At 52.8% G+C, this 17,515-nt stretch overlaps 3 protein-coding genes across 3 annotated transcripts; 1 reads left to right on the forward strand and 2 right to left on the reverse strand.

Moving 5' to 3' along the window:
- Positions 1–251: 251 nt before the first annotated feature.
- CTDNEP1 (CTD nuclear envelope phosphatase 1) lies at positions 252–6,167 on the reverse strand. Its single transcript, XM_019981183.2, has 8 exons — positions 5,954–6,167; positions 3,054–3,120; positions 2,841–2,959; positions 2,559–2,630; positions 2,024–2,140; positions 1,689–1,800; positions 1,191–1,275; positions 252–900 (listed from the first exon to the last, which is right to left on the reverse strand). The coding sequence occupies exons 1-8, from the start codon at positions 6,053–6,055 to the stop codon at positions 840–842; spliced, it is 735 nt and encodes a 244-aa protein (XP_019836742.1). The 5' UTR covers positions 6,056–6,167; the 3' UTR covers positions 252–839.
- Positions 6,168–7,190: 1,023 nt separating this feature from the next.
- On the forward strand, positions 7,191–12,980 carry ELP5 (elongator acetyltransferase complex subunit 5). The gene is made up of 8 exons (XM_019981185.2): positions 7,191–7,344; positions 7,501–7,561; positions 7,646–7,726; positions 9,715–9,935; positions 11,032–11,213; positions 11,621–11,716; positions 11,862–11,962; positions 12,595–12,980. The coding sequence occupies exons 1-8, from the start codon at positions 7,299–7,301 to the stop codon at positions 12,707–12,709; spliced, it is 903 nt and encodes a 300-aa protein (XP_019836744.2). The 5' UTR covers positions 7,191–7,298; the 3' UTR covers positions 12,710–12,980.
- Positions 12,981–13,175: 195 nt separating this feature from the next.
- CLDN7 (claudin 7) lies at positions 13,176–16,063 on the reverse strand. Its single transcript, XM_019981187.2, has 5 exons — positions 15,943–16,063; positions 14,753–15,689; positions 13,786–13,950; positions 13,581–13,665; positions 13,176–13,493 (listed from the first exon to the last, which is right to left on the reverse strand). Exons 2-5 carry the CDS (start codon positions 14,973–14,975, stop codon positions 13,331–13,333), a joined length of 636 nt encoding a protein of 211 aa, XP_019836746.1. The 5' UTR covers positions 14,976–15,689; positions 15,943–16,063; the 3' UTR covers positions 13,176–13,330.
- Positions 16,064–17,515: the final 1,452 nt, after the last annotated feature.

Below are 17,515 nucleotides of genomic sequence, written 5' to 3' on the forward strand. Positions count from 1 at the left end.
GTACATGCCAGTCTTCCAGACGAAGCCCAGCCTTTCTTGTCGTCGAGGTTTCTACTCCTTTAATATTTCGTCCTACTGCACTGACGCTCAGGTTCTCTCGGGACACAGGGTGCCCATCCTGTCGCTAAGACCCTTCCCCCTACCCTTAGGGTCTACAGCAGGCTCTTCTCTCTCTGCCTAGTGGACAGGGTGGATGTGAACAAAAACCCCTCCCTCATTTTCCCAAACCCCAGAGAAGGACCTAGGGCAGCTTTGGTTTCAAAGTTATAATGCATGGTTTAAAAGAGAGGAAAGGAAAAAAGAGAGAGAAAGCTGGTTACAGATCTGAGGGAATCTAGGAGGAAGGGCAAATAGAGGGAAAGTAAGGGAGGGGACAAGTCTGGGGAAGTCCAGTGGCCCAAAATCCCAGTTTCCCACCCACAGCCCAGCCCTTGGAGTGAAGAATTAGATCAGTTTTGTACAAGAGTTTTTAAAAAATCAAATCACAACAAAGCTGGCTTGGCTTCTCTTTTGAGCCTCCCGGATTACCGAATGTCTCTCTCACTCTGGCCAGTCATATCTCTCCACCAGACACTGTTGCGGCTCTCCTAGGTCTCCGCTTATGTCCCAGTCTGGGGTTTCCAGGAGTGCGAACACGAAGTTAGAGTGAGGCTGCTTCAGAATCTGGCCCTTGTGTCCATCCAGACTCCGTAGGGAGTGCAAGGCTCCCAGGGCAGAGGGGTGGGAGGGGCAGACCCTGCCCAGGCAGTCCTCACCGTTGGACAGGGCATCAGACGGCATCCCGAGGGCTCACCCTCCCCTTCCCCCCCACCCCAACTCAGGTGGAGGGGGAGCAGCTGTCACCAGAGCCTATGTTGGTGAAGGTTTCGGCTCAGCACAGAACGAACATCAGCGGTGAACCTGGGACGACAATAACTTGCATTGGTAGAGTCCTCATGGGGACAGCCTCCTCACACTAGTGTAAAGCAGCCTCACCGAAGACGTGGGACAGAAAGAACCACCATTTTCTCATGAGACTGAGGTTCAGTTTGCCCAAAACCCAATGCTAAAGGTGAGTTTTCTTAAGACCTAGGTTCAAAAATTATATTCTTAGGGAAAAGAGATAAGGAAGTAAAACAGGACAAACTTTTATTCCTTCTTGGGATCCCCTACCACTCTTCTCAGAAATCTAAGTGTCTAGCTTCCCTTACCTGAGGGCATCCAGCATTGGAAGCAGGTTGAGAAGGGCGGTATCACTGGGATCACTGAACCAGGATTTGATGGGGATGGCATTGTCTAGGGTGGGTGAAAAGGCACATGAGAATAAAGGGTTCAAGAGAGAAAGGGTGTATTCCCTTTTATTTGGGGGTGGTTACTTTAAAATACATAACCTCCCTCCCAAACTCAATGAGCCAAGTAAAATCTGTATTTATCTTCCAAAACAAAATTAAATTTTAATCCCCATTTCTCATACTAGGGTAAGGCTTCTAGTCAAATTTCCGCCTTGTGTCTTACCTAAATCAAATTTGATGTGAAAAATCTGATTTATGAAACAGATATTGGGGGGGAGGCAGGGAACACTCTCATATGAAAGAAAAACAGCTTGCATCCTGACCTACTGTAAACCAGGGAATCCCAGCCCCATGCATTCAAAATACCTCCTTAGAACCACTTTCTAGTCCTGCCAGACTCACTGCCTTCTCCCTTACCTGGATGGCTCCTGTAAGCCCCTGGGGAGTTATCCAGGATCACAATGCTGGAGAGGTCACTGTGGACCACAGAGAGGTCCTTGATGTAGCTGCCCAATTCCAAAGTGCAGTGCTGGAAGGCAGGGTGGTCTGGGCATCAAAAGACTCGCCCTCTGTGATTGCTCCCCCAATCCCAACAATGCCCACAGGCAGCCAGTTCCCACAAAAGGGGATTATGTAGTACCCCCACACACACCCTTAAGGTCCCATTCCTGGGCAGTTGCCTCAAACTGAAGTCCCTCCTTGATGGCCTGCCTCCCCAGCCTCATTCTTAGGCTTAGATTCTAGTCCCTTACTTGTCTGTAGTATCTCCTCTTGAGAATGCTTCTGCTATTATCCAGTTTATCTGCCACAGCAGAGCCATAAATCTCCATGCTTGCTGTGAACACCACCAACTCGTACCACTGGCTCACCTGAAATAGATTGGAGAAGAGGAAGCTGTCAGAAGAGGTGATTGTTCATTTGGACATATAGTTCCCTTTTACTAAGATTCCAGTGTAGACCTTCAGGCTTTTCAGCTACACTGAATGTCTCTGAGGACACAAAATTTTGAAACTGTCCTCAGACTCCAAGTTTTAGGCATCATACCCACTTAAGATTCAGAGATGCAAGAACAAGAGAGCAGGAAGGCCATGAAAAAATAGAATTGCATCAGCACAATAAATGAACCCTAACTATGGAAAGCCATTCTCCGACCATCCAACAACCTCCCCTCTCCAAAACTGCCCCTGCCCATTTCTCCTGATTCCTTAATTCCTCCAAATCCTCTACATTCCCAGAGCCCTAAAACCATTCCTTTCTCCCAGAACTGCCTTCAGCTTCTGCACTCACCACTTCCAAGAAGAAATCCACATGGGGCCTCTTATGTACAAAAAACCGGACGGGATGTTTGTCTATTACCACCTGTGGAGGAACATAGCAGGGCTGGGAGAAATCCTAAGCACCTCCACCCAGGCCTCAAGGACACCCCCTATCCTCCCACTGCTTGCTCCCCTTTTGCAGGCTGCCCCAGGGCCCAAGGACGAGGCCAGGGACGAGATATTCTGGGATTGGGAAAGAATCTGAGCAGAATTACAGACACAAGTTATTCCATCACTTCCCACTCCCACATACCTTGAGAATGAAGTCAGGAGGCGTTCCAGGCCGGACTGTGGGCCTCAGGACCCCATCATGATGGGAGTGAATAAGTGTCTCATCCAGATCCAGCACCAGGATCTTCCTCTTCACCTGGCCTGAACCACAAGGGGAAGGGGTAACATCAACCTACCTCCAGCCAAGACCTTGAACCCAACCTCACCTAGGGTTCCTCCCAGCCAGCATACTCACTTAGCCGATTCCGGGACACAGGAGATAAGGGAAGGATGTCATATCGAACAGTTTGGTACTGAATTACCTGGGAAGAGTAAGAGAGAGGGTTAAACCCTAGACAAGGAAATCTTCCCCACTAACCATAGGAAGCACATGCTAAACATTTATTAAAAATTGAAGTGAAGTGAAAGTCACTCAATTATATCCAACTCTTTGCGACCCCATGGGTATAGTCCATGAAATTCTCTAGGCCAGAATACTGGAGTGGATAGCCTTTCATTTCTCCAGGGGATCTTCCCAACCCAGGGATTGAACCCAGGTCTCCAGTGTTGCAGGCGGATTCTTTACCAGCTGAGCCACAAGGAAAGCCCCTATAAATTGGGCATGGTATAATTTAGGGTTATTTGGGTCACAAAGAGTCGGACACGACTGAGCAACTGAACTGAACTGACTGATGAAATCCTCAAAACAACCCTAATAATAATTATAACAATATCACCCATGTTTTAAGGATGCAGAAACCAAGGCTGAGAGAAGTTAAATAACCTAAGACCACACAGCTAGGAATTAGTGGTTTGCCCCTCCAGTAAGAATGAAGACCATGAAAGCATGGATTTTTGTCTTGATAATGGCTGTATTCCTAGAACACTATTGCAAGGGTGGTCACTCAACACTAGAATCAATGAAATGGTGGAGCCACGATTGTACCCTTGCAGTCTGACCCAAGAATCTGTCCTGTTATCCACGATATTATCCTGCTACGTGGAAAGGCATGGCCCTGCCTACCTCCACCTCAAAAATTCTTTGTCACAACTCCCATCACCTCATGTTGGGAGCTGAGCGCCTCAGAATCCTTAGTGGACAGAGGGTAGGTATCAGGAGGGGAGGTTCTTGGGTCACTAAGGGGAAGAGAGGATGAGGGAATCCAGGGGTTGTCAGGTCAGCTAAGTTCCTCTGGCTGGGGGCCACCAGGCCTATTTTAACCAGCCACCTGTCCATTTCTGTCTCTACTAGCCAAGTCACAAGCTGCAGAGAACCTCAGCCCTCTGAACAGCCTCCTTATCCTGGTACCCAGGGCAAGGCAGAGAATACTGGAAAGCCCCACTCACCACGCAGACTGATAGAGCATCGAGAAGGCCAGAGTGAAGGGCTGTGAGTGGGAGGTGAGGAAGGGACAAGGATGTCACCAGCCTGGCCTTCCAGCTTCTCCGTCTCTCTAGAGGCTGCTGTTTCCAACACTCAGGTCTCTCGCATGCAGAGCTTGGTGATTCCCTCCTCTGCCCTTTTCTTCTAAGCACAGTCCATCCCTAGGCTCCAAACCTCACCAGAACCAGGCTCCCCACTTGCAGACCAAAGGGCCCTCTCCCCCTAATCCCAAGGCATCTGCCCTTCTTTTCTCGAAGGGCTGCCGATGAGGGCCACAACAGCTCGGGTGTCCTGTCCTGCTATCTCGGGTTGCACATGCTGGGCATGTAGGGAATGCTCTAAGCATCTGCCAGAAAGGGGGCGGGGGCAGAAACCAGAATGGAAGGAAGGAAAGGAACACAAAAGGCTGTGGGGTCAAGGAACCTGTCTCTAGGTGGGCTGGTGCACATGTCTGCACCCGTAAAACTGCTATTTTCTCCCCTAAAAGAAGGGGAAGCAAGGGGGATGCTCTCTGCAAGGCCAGGAAGAGAAAACAGCACCTAACAAGGAAGGAAAACCCCAGGAGCTAGCCACACACACATCTCAGCATCTCTGACCTCAGATTCTTCGTAGTTCCTAACCCTTGTCTTAGGGAAATAGCCCTGCCTACAACCATGACCACCCAGAAACAATCCTCAACCTAAATCAAAAAGTGAAAGTAGACTGATAAAGGAGACACTGAAGCCAAGGCCAGGCCCATTCCACACTACCACTCAGGGCTGTCTGGAAATTTGACCTAGGCAGCCCCTACCAGATTTTATTTCTTCCAGTTTTACTGAGTTATTCCAGAGTACAGACTGGAGAGTCTCGACACCCCAACTCCCTGAGTCCTCCCCAGCCTCCTTCAGTGAATTCTCCCCCATGGGGATGAGAATACACAGCACATTTATTAAATTATGTTAGCCTAAGGAGCTTTGACCTTGGAGAAAAGCTATGGGCGAGGGAACCCAGAGATACACTCCCCACAATATCCCTCACAACGCTGGGGTCTCCTGGAAAAAACAAGCATGCCCTCAGATTGAAGTCTTTACAACTGACAAGCACCGTCTTCTGATGAGGACACTCAAACTTTAATGTGCTCCCTTCTGCAACTAAAGATGACCATCATAAACGCATTTTTATGCGTTTTTCAATCCCAGAGTCTTGATAAGCCTAAATATTCACTCACACTATGAACTAGGTTTTCAGGACCTTTTGGGAAGAGTTCCCTTAATATGAACCGCAGGGGCTTCTCCTGCACACCCAGGGCTTTTCCTAAGTTCCCATTCTTGTTTGTCACATACGCCCTCCCATCCACCCCCACCCTTGGCACAGGAGCCGGTATATTCCTTGTCTTAAGACCAAATACACACGGGGATTCCAAATAATAGGAGGGTCTTTGACTAACCCACATCGATGGATCTGCTGCCATCAAACAGGTGTTCCCCGCCTCTTGGTTTCTTTAGCAACAACTTCAGCTTTCTTAAAGAGCGCCCCACCCACCACCCTGGCCCCCAAGAACTGCCAAATCCTTTTACCGTCTAGCCCCCCTCCACCATCTCGGTTCTACCGCAAGGGTCTTCCTTTTTCCCATCCCACCTCATGCCCAGCTACTGGTGCTCTAATTCTCTAGCGGTAGAAGCTGCCGCCAAGACTCGGTTCCTAGGCCCAAACCGAGGCCCGACACTTACCGAAAACCCTTGATCACCGCTGACACAGGTCCCCACCACCACCAGCGCCCACCCAAGGCTCACCGTGCGGATCTGCCTCCTCAAAAGGTAAATGAAGAAGCTCCAGAGCTTGGCGGCGAAGGCCACGAACGTGCGCAGCCCCAGCAGACACTGCGTCCTCATCATCCCGATGACCCCGGCACCGCCGGCCCCGGGGCCCCCGCGGCCCAGCTCCGCCAGCCCCCCGGGGGCAGCCCCCCGCCACCGGGAGGGGGAACGGGGGCCCCGAGTGGCAGAAGAGGCTGCAGAGAGGGGCACGGAGCGGGCGGCTCACAAAGCCACCCACGACGAGGGGAAAGCCCAGCGGAACGGGGAGCTGGGGGACAGGCGTGGGCAGCCCGCGGGGGCCCACATGGGCGGGGAGTGGCACTGACGGCTTCGCCGAGGTTGCGGGCCGAGGCAGGTCGGGCTACAGTGGGGTCCTCCGAGACCAGGAGGGAAGGGGATGGAGAATTGGGGGAGGGGGCTGTGGGGGAGGGGGCTAGGGAGAAGGGAGGGAGGGAGAAGGGAGGGGGAGGGGAAGGAGGGAAGCGGAGGGTGGCCCGCTGCGCAGGCGCGCTAGGGGGCTGCCCGCGGGAAAGGGGCGGGCGGGGGCAGCGGCGCGCGAAGGGCCGCGGAGGCGGTGGCGAACGGGCCGGGTGAGCCGAGGACCCAGGAAGAAGGGGAGGGGGAGCCGAAGGACGCAGATGGCTGGACCAGAGTGGCCTCCCCCTCCCCGAGGTCAGGGGCGCCTCAACCGCTGGGGAGCGGGGCTGCAGCCTCTGCAGCTGGATTTCCCACTCTGACAGGCGCCATTTTACCGCCCAAAGGGCTCCCTCCTCCTTTCTTCCCCCCTCCTCTTCCCCTCTGACACTACTTCCGGTGGTGACGTGTATTCGCTTCACCTGGACTAAAGTTCCCCCTACTCAGTCTATGGGGGTGGGGATAAGGAAGGTGGGGCGTGTTCCGAACCAGGCCCCAATATTGCGCGTGCGCGGGGGCGGGGCCTGGAGCAAAGCAGGCCCGCCTGGAATTGCACGGGCTGAGCGGAGTGACGTCACTTGTCCCCGAGGCTCACACCGTCGGAAGGGCTCGCGCGGCCACCTCCCCCTCCCACGGACAACTGCCCCAACGGCTCTTTCCGCCCCAGTCACGGTAAAATTGTAGAGAGGGGCGTCGTCCCTACGTGTGTGTACCAGCACTCAAGAGGCACTATTCCCCGTGAGCCTTCCTGGGGTAGTGAACCTAATCATCTCTCACTCCAGACTATACCAGGTCTTAGTGGTGGGAGGGATCGTGGATGCCCCGCCCCGTTCATGTGGAGGGGGCGGGGCAATAGGCAGTGACGCCATCAGAGGGCGTCCGAAGAGGGACGGGACGCATTTTGGGAATGTTGGAGTCGCTGTTGGCTCTTGGTGGCCTGGTGCTGCTTCGGGGTGAGGGTCGAAGGCACAGGCGCTTCGGAACAGGGTTCAAAGGGCGGAAGTGGAGAGGAAGGGCCATAGGTCACAAGCCAGGGATGGAGGTCTCGACTACTTCGTGAATGCGAAAACCTCAGTATTCTCAGGCTGTTTGTTATTCGCTCTTTCCAGACTCCGTGGAGTGGGAGGGGCGTAGTCTCCTGAAGGCGCTTGTCAAGAAATCTGCGTTGTGGTGAGTATCCCGCAGCGTCTCGCCGTTCCATCCGATAAGGGAGCCTGGGTCCCACTCTGACAGTCCCCCTCATCTCTGCCTCAGTGGGGAGCAAGTCCACGTCCTGGGCTGTGAAGTGAGCGAAGAAGAGTTTCGTGAAGGTTTTGACTCCAGTATCAACAACCGGTAAGTACAAATTGGAAAAAATTTAATTGGATTGCGACTAATGTTGCTGAGGAATTTCCGTTCCAGCAACAGGGAAAAAACCTGATATGTAGTAGTGTGAAAGTGTCAGTTGCCCAGTCGTGTCCGACCCTTTGCGACCCCGTGGACTGTAGCCCAAGCTCCTCTGTCCATGGGATTTTCCCAGACAAGAATACTGGAGTGGGTTGCCATTCACTTCTCCAGAGGATCTTCCCCACCCAGGGATCGAACCCAGGTCTCCTGCTTTCAGGTCAGTTCTTTACCATCTGAGCCACCAGAGAAGCTTAAAGCCTAGTCGACAATTCATTGAATGGAAATGGGTCTTTCAAAGAAGGTAGGAATTAGTACGTGGAATGATGAAGAGTAGTATCTGGAGAATCCAAAACAGGGACTACAGAAGATGAAAGGAATAGAGTAATAAAAGGCCGACAGTACAGGCTAGCATTAGAGACTGCCCTGGAGAATAAGAATAAACACGTTTTGCCTTTTGAGTTAATCAGAGTCTAGTGATCAACGTACGTCAGCACTAACTGCAGGCTACATAGGGATTTTCCCCAAGAGCAGAAGGAACAATTTATGCATAATTGGGGAGATATGGAAGGCATTCGGCTTCCCTGGTGGCTCAGAGGTAACGACTCTGCCTACTGTCCAGGAGATGTGGCAGAAGCCGTGGTCCAATCCCTCGGTCGGGAAGATCCCCTGGAGAAGGAAATGGCAGCCCACTCTAGTACTCCTGCCTGGAAATCCCGTGGACAGAGGAGCATGGTGGGCTACAGTCCATGGAGTCACAAAGGAGTCGGACACCACTTAGTGACTAAACAACAACATGGAAGCCATACCTGTTCATGGGAGATGCGAGAGTGATAACATCACACCTGTTAGAAAGACCACACTGTGGAGAATGGGTTGGGCTGGAGGCGGGGGGTGGGGGGGGCCGGGCCTGGACTTAGGGAGACCCAAGTGGGAAGGGTTTTGCAAAAATGCAGGTTCTCTCAGATGTAGAAGTGCTGGTTAAGAGCTAGTTGTGAACCAGGAACTGTGCTAGATTAGCGCAGTGATTGAAGTAGACAGGATTTGTATTCCAATGAAATCTCAGAGAATGGTAGAAGGAGACAGTCCTGGCTTAAGGCAGGGTGGAGAGTTTGGGACAAATGTAAAAGGATGTCAGCAGGTACACCTTCCAGGACTTACAGACTGATGTGGGGCAGAGGAAAGTATCCAGATCAGGAGGTCCCTGAACCTATGTTGGCTGGTTAAGAAAAATTATTTCCTGGTCTGCATAGTTAGCTGGATAATGGTAGTTTACACCTGCCCAAGTTTTGTATCAAATGTTAGAGTAGACATGATGCTGTAAAGATGACATTCTTAAGAGAGGCAGAAGATACAAAGGAGGTGTCTGGGAACAAGTTCTGCCACTGTGAAGCTTTCCCAGGATTTCTAGTCCATGCCAGTTTCTTTTCCTGAATTGTTATTCTGTCTGTAGTTAGTATGACAAGACTTGGTTCTTGATCTTCTCTAAGCTGTTCCACAGACAGGAACCATGTCTCAGGTCCTCGCCTTCCTCTTGATCCATTCAGAGAATGATAAATTTTAGGCACCACTCAGGAAATATTTGATAATGATGATAGTTAACATTTATCAAGTGTTTACTACTTGTCAAGCACTGTGCTAAATGTCAGAAGGTTGGTATTCCTGTTTTATAAGTGAAGAAACTGAGTCTTAGATGAAGTAATGTATTAGGTGACTTTGGGCAAGTAGAACCAAGCTTGGAGCTCAGGACTGTTTGACACCAAAGTCTGTGCTGTCAATCACTATATTCTACTTTTCAGTTTTTAAAAAAACACCTTTTCACTGATGTTTAAAATATTAGTGAAAATCAAGGAAACAGAACCACAAAGATCAGAAGCCAAAGTTGGAGATGGCGGGAGCAGGGGAGCAGTATAATCATGCCTTTTATTTTCTGTTTATAGGCTGGTTTACCATGATCTCTTCAGAGACCCTCTCAGCTGGTCAAAACCTGGGAAAGCCCTTCCTGGCGGGCCCCTGGAAGCCTTAAGGGCCCTGGACAAGAGGACAGGTTCTGGCCCTGCCACCATTGCTCTTGATTCCCTCAGCTGGTTGCTGCATCACCTTCCCTGCCCCATACTCTGCCAGACCCTGCATGCTCTGAGCCGTCAGGACTCCTGCCCTGGTGAGGCTCCTCATTTGTTTCTTCCCCTCATATATTCACCCTGCCAACCATGTGCCCCTTTCCACCCTAACAAGAAACATATCAGGGATCTCCAGTTGGGACTTCTTCCATCACTTCATCTTTATTCTATTTCTTGATTGTTTCATAATGCTATCAATCACTCTTTTTTTCTTTTCCAAGTTTGTGGGTTTTTTTTTTTTTTTCCTCTCATTCATTCATTCAACAAATGTTAAATATATACATACACTGTGTTGGGTCCTTGCCTTCCAGGAGCTCAAAGTCCCATAAAGGGTACAGACTAGTAAACAAGCAATTTACTGAATAGTCTGATAAGGACTGTGATGATAAAGGAACGTGTACAGAGTACCTTAAGGAAGGAATGTCTTGAAGAGCAAAGGGTCAGCCAGGCCAATTTGTCCAGCTGATAGCTCTGGGAGTAGCCCTAAAGTACAATGGGTCCTAGGATGGGCTTTAGAGTCAGATACCCAGCTCAGTACACAGGTGTTTGGTCTGACAGTGCTTCAGTTTCCTCTGTAAAAGTCAAGGGAGGATGGAGTTTATAGTATTAGGATAAACCACTTACTGTTGTTTTTATAGGTCAGATATGATCAGATGTTAGGAATTTCATACAGTTCAACCTAAAAATGCAAGTCTCTAGTGTAGAGCGTTACACTAAACGCAGCTAAAAAGAGAGGGAAGATGGGAGGGGATCTAAGGCACCGACTGGGATTTTTGGCAAGTTCCAGACACTGCAGGTAGTTCAGTGTACAAGAGATGAGGCTGAAAGCAAGTGGAGAACAAACATTGAAAGTGTTGAGTTCCTTCCTGGAGGCCTTGGGGCGCTCCTGAGGATTGAGGTCAGAGCAGTGCCTTGGTTCGATATATGCTGGAATAAGAATGTGTATTAAGGTGAGGCCTGACAGAAGTCAGAGCAGGGTGGTGAAACTGACTGAGGTCAGTCAGGATCTGGGCAGAGTTCTGAGAAGATGTGGGCCTCTGATGTGGGCCTTTTTTTTCCTCTTCACTGTTTGATCCCAAGCATCCCTGGAATGCTCCCTACTGCCCTTAGTACACCACATTTCTTGTCCCTCTACAGGTGATACCCTCCCAGGTGAGCAGGTGCGTGTGCTGGGCCTGCTGCATGAAGAGCTTCACGGCCCAGGCCCCTTGGGAGCGTTGAGCAGCCTTGCTCAGACAGAGGTGACCCTGAGCGGTACAATGGGCCAGGCATCGGCTCACATCCTCTATCGGAGGCCGAGACAGCGCCCCACCCTCCAGGTTAGGAGAAGCAGGGGACTGGAGGTTGGGGTCAGACAGAGAGGGAGAGCAGTAAAACAGATGATGTGTTGGAGCACTTCCCTGGGCCCTCATCGTAGCATTTCCCCCATTTTATCTTCTTTGTGAGAGGCCTTGTGAGGTAGATTGTTTTATTATCCCTATTTTGTAGCCTGGAAAGCTCACATCCTGTAAGTTTAACCAACAAAAGACACTGCCTTCCAGGAAATGGAAGAGGAGAAAAAGCAAAAAGTGGTCCCTGTGGAGAGGTTTGAGGGGCTGAGAGGTGGAACGCACGAGCTGGAAGAAGCCAGATAGGTGGCTAGGAGCTGGAGTGGCAGCTCCTGGTTCTCTGGTTTGCTCAGTAAGATAGAAAAAACTTCGTTAACCCTCTTCTTATTTCTCCCCAGACTCAGTGGTTCTCCATCCTTCCTGACTTCAGCTTGGAGCTCCAAGTGGAGCCACTGCTGGAATCCCAGCCCCCCTCAGATCTTCATACTCCCTCGGTACCTAAGAGAGGCAGGGCGGGAACAAGGGGATGGAATTTGGGGTCTGGATAAAGGAGAAGGGGATAAAAACTGCAGACATTGGGGGCGTGGGGTCAGGGATTCCAGGGATGGCACAGAGCAGCAGCTTCTTCTGTACCTACAGGTGGACCCCACTACTCATTTGACTTTTAACCTTCATCTGTCCAAGAAGGAGAGAGAAGCCAAAGACAGCCTGACTCTGCCCTTCCAGTTCAGCTCAGAAAAGTAAGGTTGGGGCCTCAGTGCCCAGGTCCCTGCGTTGAGCCCAGCATTGGGCCTAAGAGGTTGGGCAACAGCAGGTTGTTGATTAACTTTTTCAACTTTATAGGGGGTGAAGTCCACCTCCAGAGTCAGGTCTGGGGAGTGGCTCTTTACCCACCCAAACCCTAGCAGTGTCAAAGGGCCTTGATGTCTCTTTTCTCTCCATTGGAGCCTTGGGTCCCAGCTCCACTGATGTCCCCAAAGTAATCTGGACCTGGGCTGAGCCAGACCAGACCCCAGGGAAGTGGCCCTATCTCCAGGTAGCAGCAGTGGGAGGGCAGGAAGCTAGATGGTATGCCAGAGGCAGGTTAATAAGGGCTTAGTAGACACTTGTTCTGTGCCCAGCATGTGGGTGGGTGAAGCAAGACTACACAGTATCCTTGCCCTAAAGCTGCTAAGAACTTAGGGTGTTGCAAGAGCTGTCTAAGAGTATCCATCCCTATACCAGTTGGTGCTACACAAGGTCAGACAAAGGGATTTAGACCAAGAAGACATGGAAGCCAGAGAGGGAGTGACTGTCACTCAGAAAGAGGGTGTCCAGACATGACCCATTACCCACCCTCCCCAGCACCAATTCTCCCCTTATCTCTCCTCAGACAGCAGGCTCTACTGCGCCCTGGGCTGGGCCAGGCTACCAGCCACATCTTCTATGAGCCAGATGCTTATGATGACCTGGATCAAGAAGACCCAGACGATGACCTAGATGTTTGACTGTCTAGGAGATTTGACTAGACTGCAGTAGGAGGGGAAGAGGAAGACTATGGGCCCGTAACCGTCCTTCAATTGTGTGTGTTGGCATTAGCCTGTCTCTGCTCCATCTTTGTTCCCTGTTTCTATGGAGGCCCTGCCCTGTGACCCATGAGCCAGGGAGCATCTTCCAGTGAGAAGAAAGTGAGCTGGAGGCATAAGAGAAAGTGACAGGATAGGAACACCACCTCCCCCCAAGCCTAATAAAATCTTTTATATTTTATTAAAAGCAAAAGTTCTTTGGTTGCTATTTAAGCAAGAGTCGCAAGTGGACAGGACTGGAGGTTGGGAGTGGATGAGGGAAGCCAAGCACCTGAGTCGTTGCAGATGCCCTGAAGGAGATGGAAAAAAAGCCTACTTTCCAAAACATATTTTTATTACTGTACAAAAAGCACACCCTCCCCTTTTTGTCCCCCCCCCCCCCCCCCCCCCGCCCAACCCCCCAGGAGACTGTACACGGTGTGCTGGGCTAGAGTGACCGAAGGCTTTTGCTTGGCACCCTGCCCACAAGCTGAGCTCTCTGCCCCAGGTCCTTTGATGAGGAGGCGCCTGTAGGCTGCCAGGTTGGGGCAGGGGCGTCCCAACTCACACATACTCTTTGGCAGAGTTGGGCTTAGGGTAGGAGCGAGGCGCACGGTATCCAGCTTTGCTCTCACTCCCAGGACAGGAGCAAGAGAGCAGCGCACCTCCCAGGAGGACCAGAGCAGACCCTGCCCAGCCAATGAAGATGGCAGGACCAAATTCATACCTGTGGAGAGAAGGAATTGCAGTCACGAACCCTGGCCTGCCTCTCCCAACCCCAGACCCCTTAAGGAGATAGGGCTCTCATACTTACTTAACATTCATGGGGACCAATGGGTTATAGAAATCTGAGACAATCTGATGGCCGTACCAGGAGCAAGCTATCAAGGCAGCAAGACCTGGAGAAAATGTGAGGATTCAGGTACTGTGAGCCACCCCCCAAACCCGCACTGTGTCCACACTTACCCCTTCAGGATGGTTAAGAGAGCCCTTGTCCCCACCTTGGACCTGTGGCTCACCTGCCAAGATGAAAATGATGCCTCCCGTCATGGCTATCCGGGCCTTCTTCACTTTGTCGTCTCCTCCACAGTTTGTACACTTCATTCCCATTGTGGCCACGAATGTGGCCAGGAAGCCCAGCACCAGGGAGACCACCATTAGGGCTCGAGTGGCCTGCAAGGCCGCTGCGAAAAAGGGGTAAGGATGCCGTCCTTGTTGGAAATGACGGGGGCGGCCCTCGGACCGCTTCAGACCCCGAGTCCCCGAGTCCCGGGCTGGAGCTGGTGGATCCCGCCCCCTCCCGACTCCGCGGCCTTCCCGCTCTGCCCCGCCCTCTCGGCTCTAGGATCCGCCCGCCCGGGGCGCCAGGGTTTCGATGAAACTGCCCCCGCGGAGGGGGAAGGGTGAAAGGGGACGTCGAAGGAAAACAGAGGTGGTGACCTGAGCCCCGGTAGCGGTGGCTGCGGCCCCGGCGCCGCCCGCAGCCCCGGCTCTCTTCTCAGCTCTGACCCCACTATCGAGGCCACGGTTTGTGGCTTCGGCTAATCGCCGATAAGATTAGAAGCCGCAGGCGGCGGCCCAGGAGACGCGGCTCCTCGGCCCTTGGTTCGACCCAGCGGCCCCTAACCCAACCCCGCGGCCTCCAGCCCGCGCCGCCTTTTGTCCGAAAAAAGGGCGGGAGATGGCGAAGACCTTGGCCTCCACGGGGTAGGGGTAGGGGAAGGCCGCGCCCCAGGATTCAGCTTACCGGGAGCGGCTTGGGCCGCTGGCCGCTCGGCCAGGAGACTAGGCCCGTCCGCGGGCGAAAAGGGGCTCAGCCGGACCCGCTCACGTGCAGTCCCAGGACCTCGGCCCTACCGCTTACTCCTCTCCAGCCGCGCTACCCGGCAACCCAGCGCGTCGGGCCCTGGGGCCTCGAGGCGCGCCCCCAGCCCCCGCCGCGACCCCGGCTCTGGAGCGTCCGCCCCGTCGGTCCCGCGGTCTTACCCGGCAGGGAGAGCACCGAGTCGTACATTTTGCAGCTCATCATGCCGGTGCTCTGCGTGACGCAGTCCATCCACAGCCCCTTGTACATGGCCTGGGCGGTGATGATATTGTCGCCAGCGTACGAGCTCATCTGCCACTGCGGGATGGCGGTGCATGCCACCAGGCCCACCCAGCCCAGCAGAGCCATGGAAAAGCCCAGCAGCTGCAGGCCCGAATTGGCCATTTCCGCCTTCAGAATAGACGGGGGGCGCCGGGAGGGCGAGTTTTTAAGTTACCCAAAGAGGCGAAAAAGAAGTTGGTCGACTGCTTGCAAATCTGGTCCCCGGAGTAAACACAAACCGACCCCTCCGGCGAGGCGAGAGTCTCACCGCAGAGGGAACAGGACTGGTGACCGACAAAAGCGATCCGCGAAGGCCTGGCGGTTCCCTCGGGCGCTCGGCGACTGTTCCCAAACAAAAGGTGGAGGGGCCGTACGGGCGCGGCCTCCGGGTGCTGGAAGTCCCCAGAGTATCCTGGGCTGTCGGCCCGAGGCTGCTGTGCGAACTAGAGGTCGCTCAGCGGTGATCGGGCAGGTGCGGGCGGACAGGTGCTGCGCACCTGAGTATAAGTAGGGCGTCGGGGGGCGCGCCCCCGCGGGCACCGGGAGCGCGAGGCGGGGAGGGACCGAGGGGCGGCCGAGGGTGACCTGACGTCACCGAAGGGACACTCACCTGAGCCGGAAGTCCTTGCCCCCACCCCTCCTGGCTCAGGTGAGGAGGAAGAAACCTGAGCCCCATGTCACGCCTCTTCACTTGCTGGGCTTGGACCGCTGGAGGGGGGAGGTGGAGTCTTCTCCGGAGTCCCGAGTTCTGCGGAAGCCCCTAGGACTGAAGGTCCCTCGGGCGCAAGGACGTCCCTTCCCCGCTCCCAGATAGGTGCGCCAGGAACGCGGCGGAGGCTGAGCGGGAGAGATGCCCCAGGCTAGCCCTGGCTTCGCCTTCCCTCCCGCAGAGACTCTCGGCTTCTACTCTGTGCGCTCGCTCTTTATCCCGCCCTACTTTCGCCCCCACCCTATGTTCTACTCTTTTTCTCTTCAGTTTCCTTTCGTCGCTGACCCCACCTTCCGGGGACCCCTCAGAACTGCCCACTTCAGCCGCCTAATTAGAGTCTCCACCGCCAGAGCCACCGCCTAGGGCCCAACCCCGCCTCACCGCTGTCGCCTTCACCAGACACCTGGCTTCCAGGAGCGGTACCCCAGCACCCATCTTCTCCGCCCCCTATTCCGATCTCCGCTGGACGTGACTTAATGGCGGGGCCCTTGGCACCCCCCGCCCCGCCCCCGCCCCGCTGTCACTGTCCCATCCCGCCTCAAGTGTCCTTGCTGCAGAAAGAAGAAACCACTGAGGCCAGAAACGAGCGAAGGGAGGGAGCAGGGTAAGGCCTGGGTCAGAGTCTTGGCCACACCCACCATTCTCTTCCCTTGGAGTTTTTCCAGCCGGCCCTCCACCTTTCCCTCTTCCTCCTCCCCCAGCCCTGCACTAGTTTCTCACCCTCATCCGGAGCCTGGACCTGCCTGTCTGTGTGCCCTCTCCCGCCTTCTCACCGTGCAGTCCTCCGGAACATCTGGCTCTAATGTGGCCTTTGATTCAGTCCTCAGACCTCCACCTCACCCTCAGGTTTCTTCTGTCACTCTCCCTGAGTTCTGCCCCATCCCACCAAGCATCCCCCACTTACCCATTCCTCCCTCCCTCCTCTGTTATCATCTCCCTTTCCTGTCCTTTCCGCTTCCTATTTTACTCCTCATCTTTTAGTCTACCTTTGTACCCCATCTCCAGCCCCCTTGGAGCCCAGCATCACCCAGTAGCCTTTCTTTGCATCTACCCGAGAGCACATCCCTGCTCCCTCATGGTCCGGTTTCCTTCCAATCTTTCCCTCTCCAACCTGACAACTCTCAGGCTCACACACCTTTCTTACTCTGTCTCTTTCATTTAATTTTTTAACCTCATGTCTCTCATATTTCCCATCTTTGCTCCTCCTTCTCAAATATTTCTCGGTCTTTCTTTTATTCAATAAAAATATTAATGGGCCCTTCATAGTCCTAATTAACCTGTTTTTCTGCATTTTCTGTAAAATGCAGACTTTAAGGAAGTCTTTATTATGCATTTTATTTTTCTACCTTTGATTAATGATGAGTTTTGTATTTTGGTAAGGTGATTTCCAGCTCTAATAATCCACATTTCTTGTTAGTTAAATATATCCAGCTCCTCTCCAAGCTCAGTGAGACCATCTCAGGCCAAGCCACCATCACCTCTTGCCTGGACACTGCAACCTCCTCCAAACCAATCTCTTTGCTTCCTTGCTTGTCCTTCTAAAATCTGTTTTCTAGAAACAAATTTGTTTCATTAATAAACTTTTATCGCTTCCTGTTTAAAATCCTTAAAACTTCCAATGGCATTCTTTGGCTCCTATTGCTCCAGTGGATTTGCAAATAAATGTTACACTATGGTTTATGAGACTCCATGCTTCAGCCACACTTCCTGAACTATACTGTGTTCCTTCCCACCAAAGGGCCTCTGCTCTCTGTTCTCTATGCCTGGGTGCTCTTCTCATCTACCCCCACTCAACCTTCCTTCTACCCAGCTAACCGACTCATCCTTAACTATCAGCTCAAATATGACTTCTGGGAGGCCTGGCCTGAGCACCCCACCCCGGACTGAGTCAGAGCACCTTGCTGAATATTCTCACTGCTACCTGTACTGTACTTTCAAGGTTCTTATCATGACT

This window comes from Bos indicus, chromosome 19, assembly GCF_029378745.1.
Source record: "Bos indicus isolate NIAB-ARS_2022 breed Sahiwal x Tharparkar chromosome 19, NIAB-ARS_B.indTharparkar_mat_pri_1.0, whole genome shotgun sequence".
Lineage (NCBI taxonomy): Eukaryota > Metazoa > Chordata > Mammalia > Artiodactyla > Bovidae > Bos > Bos indicus.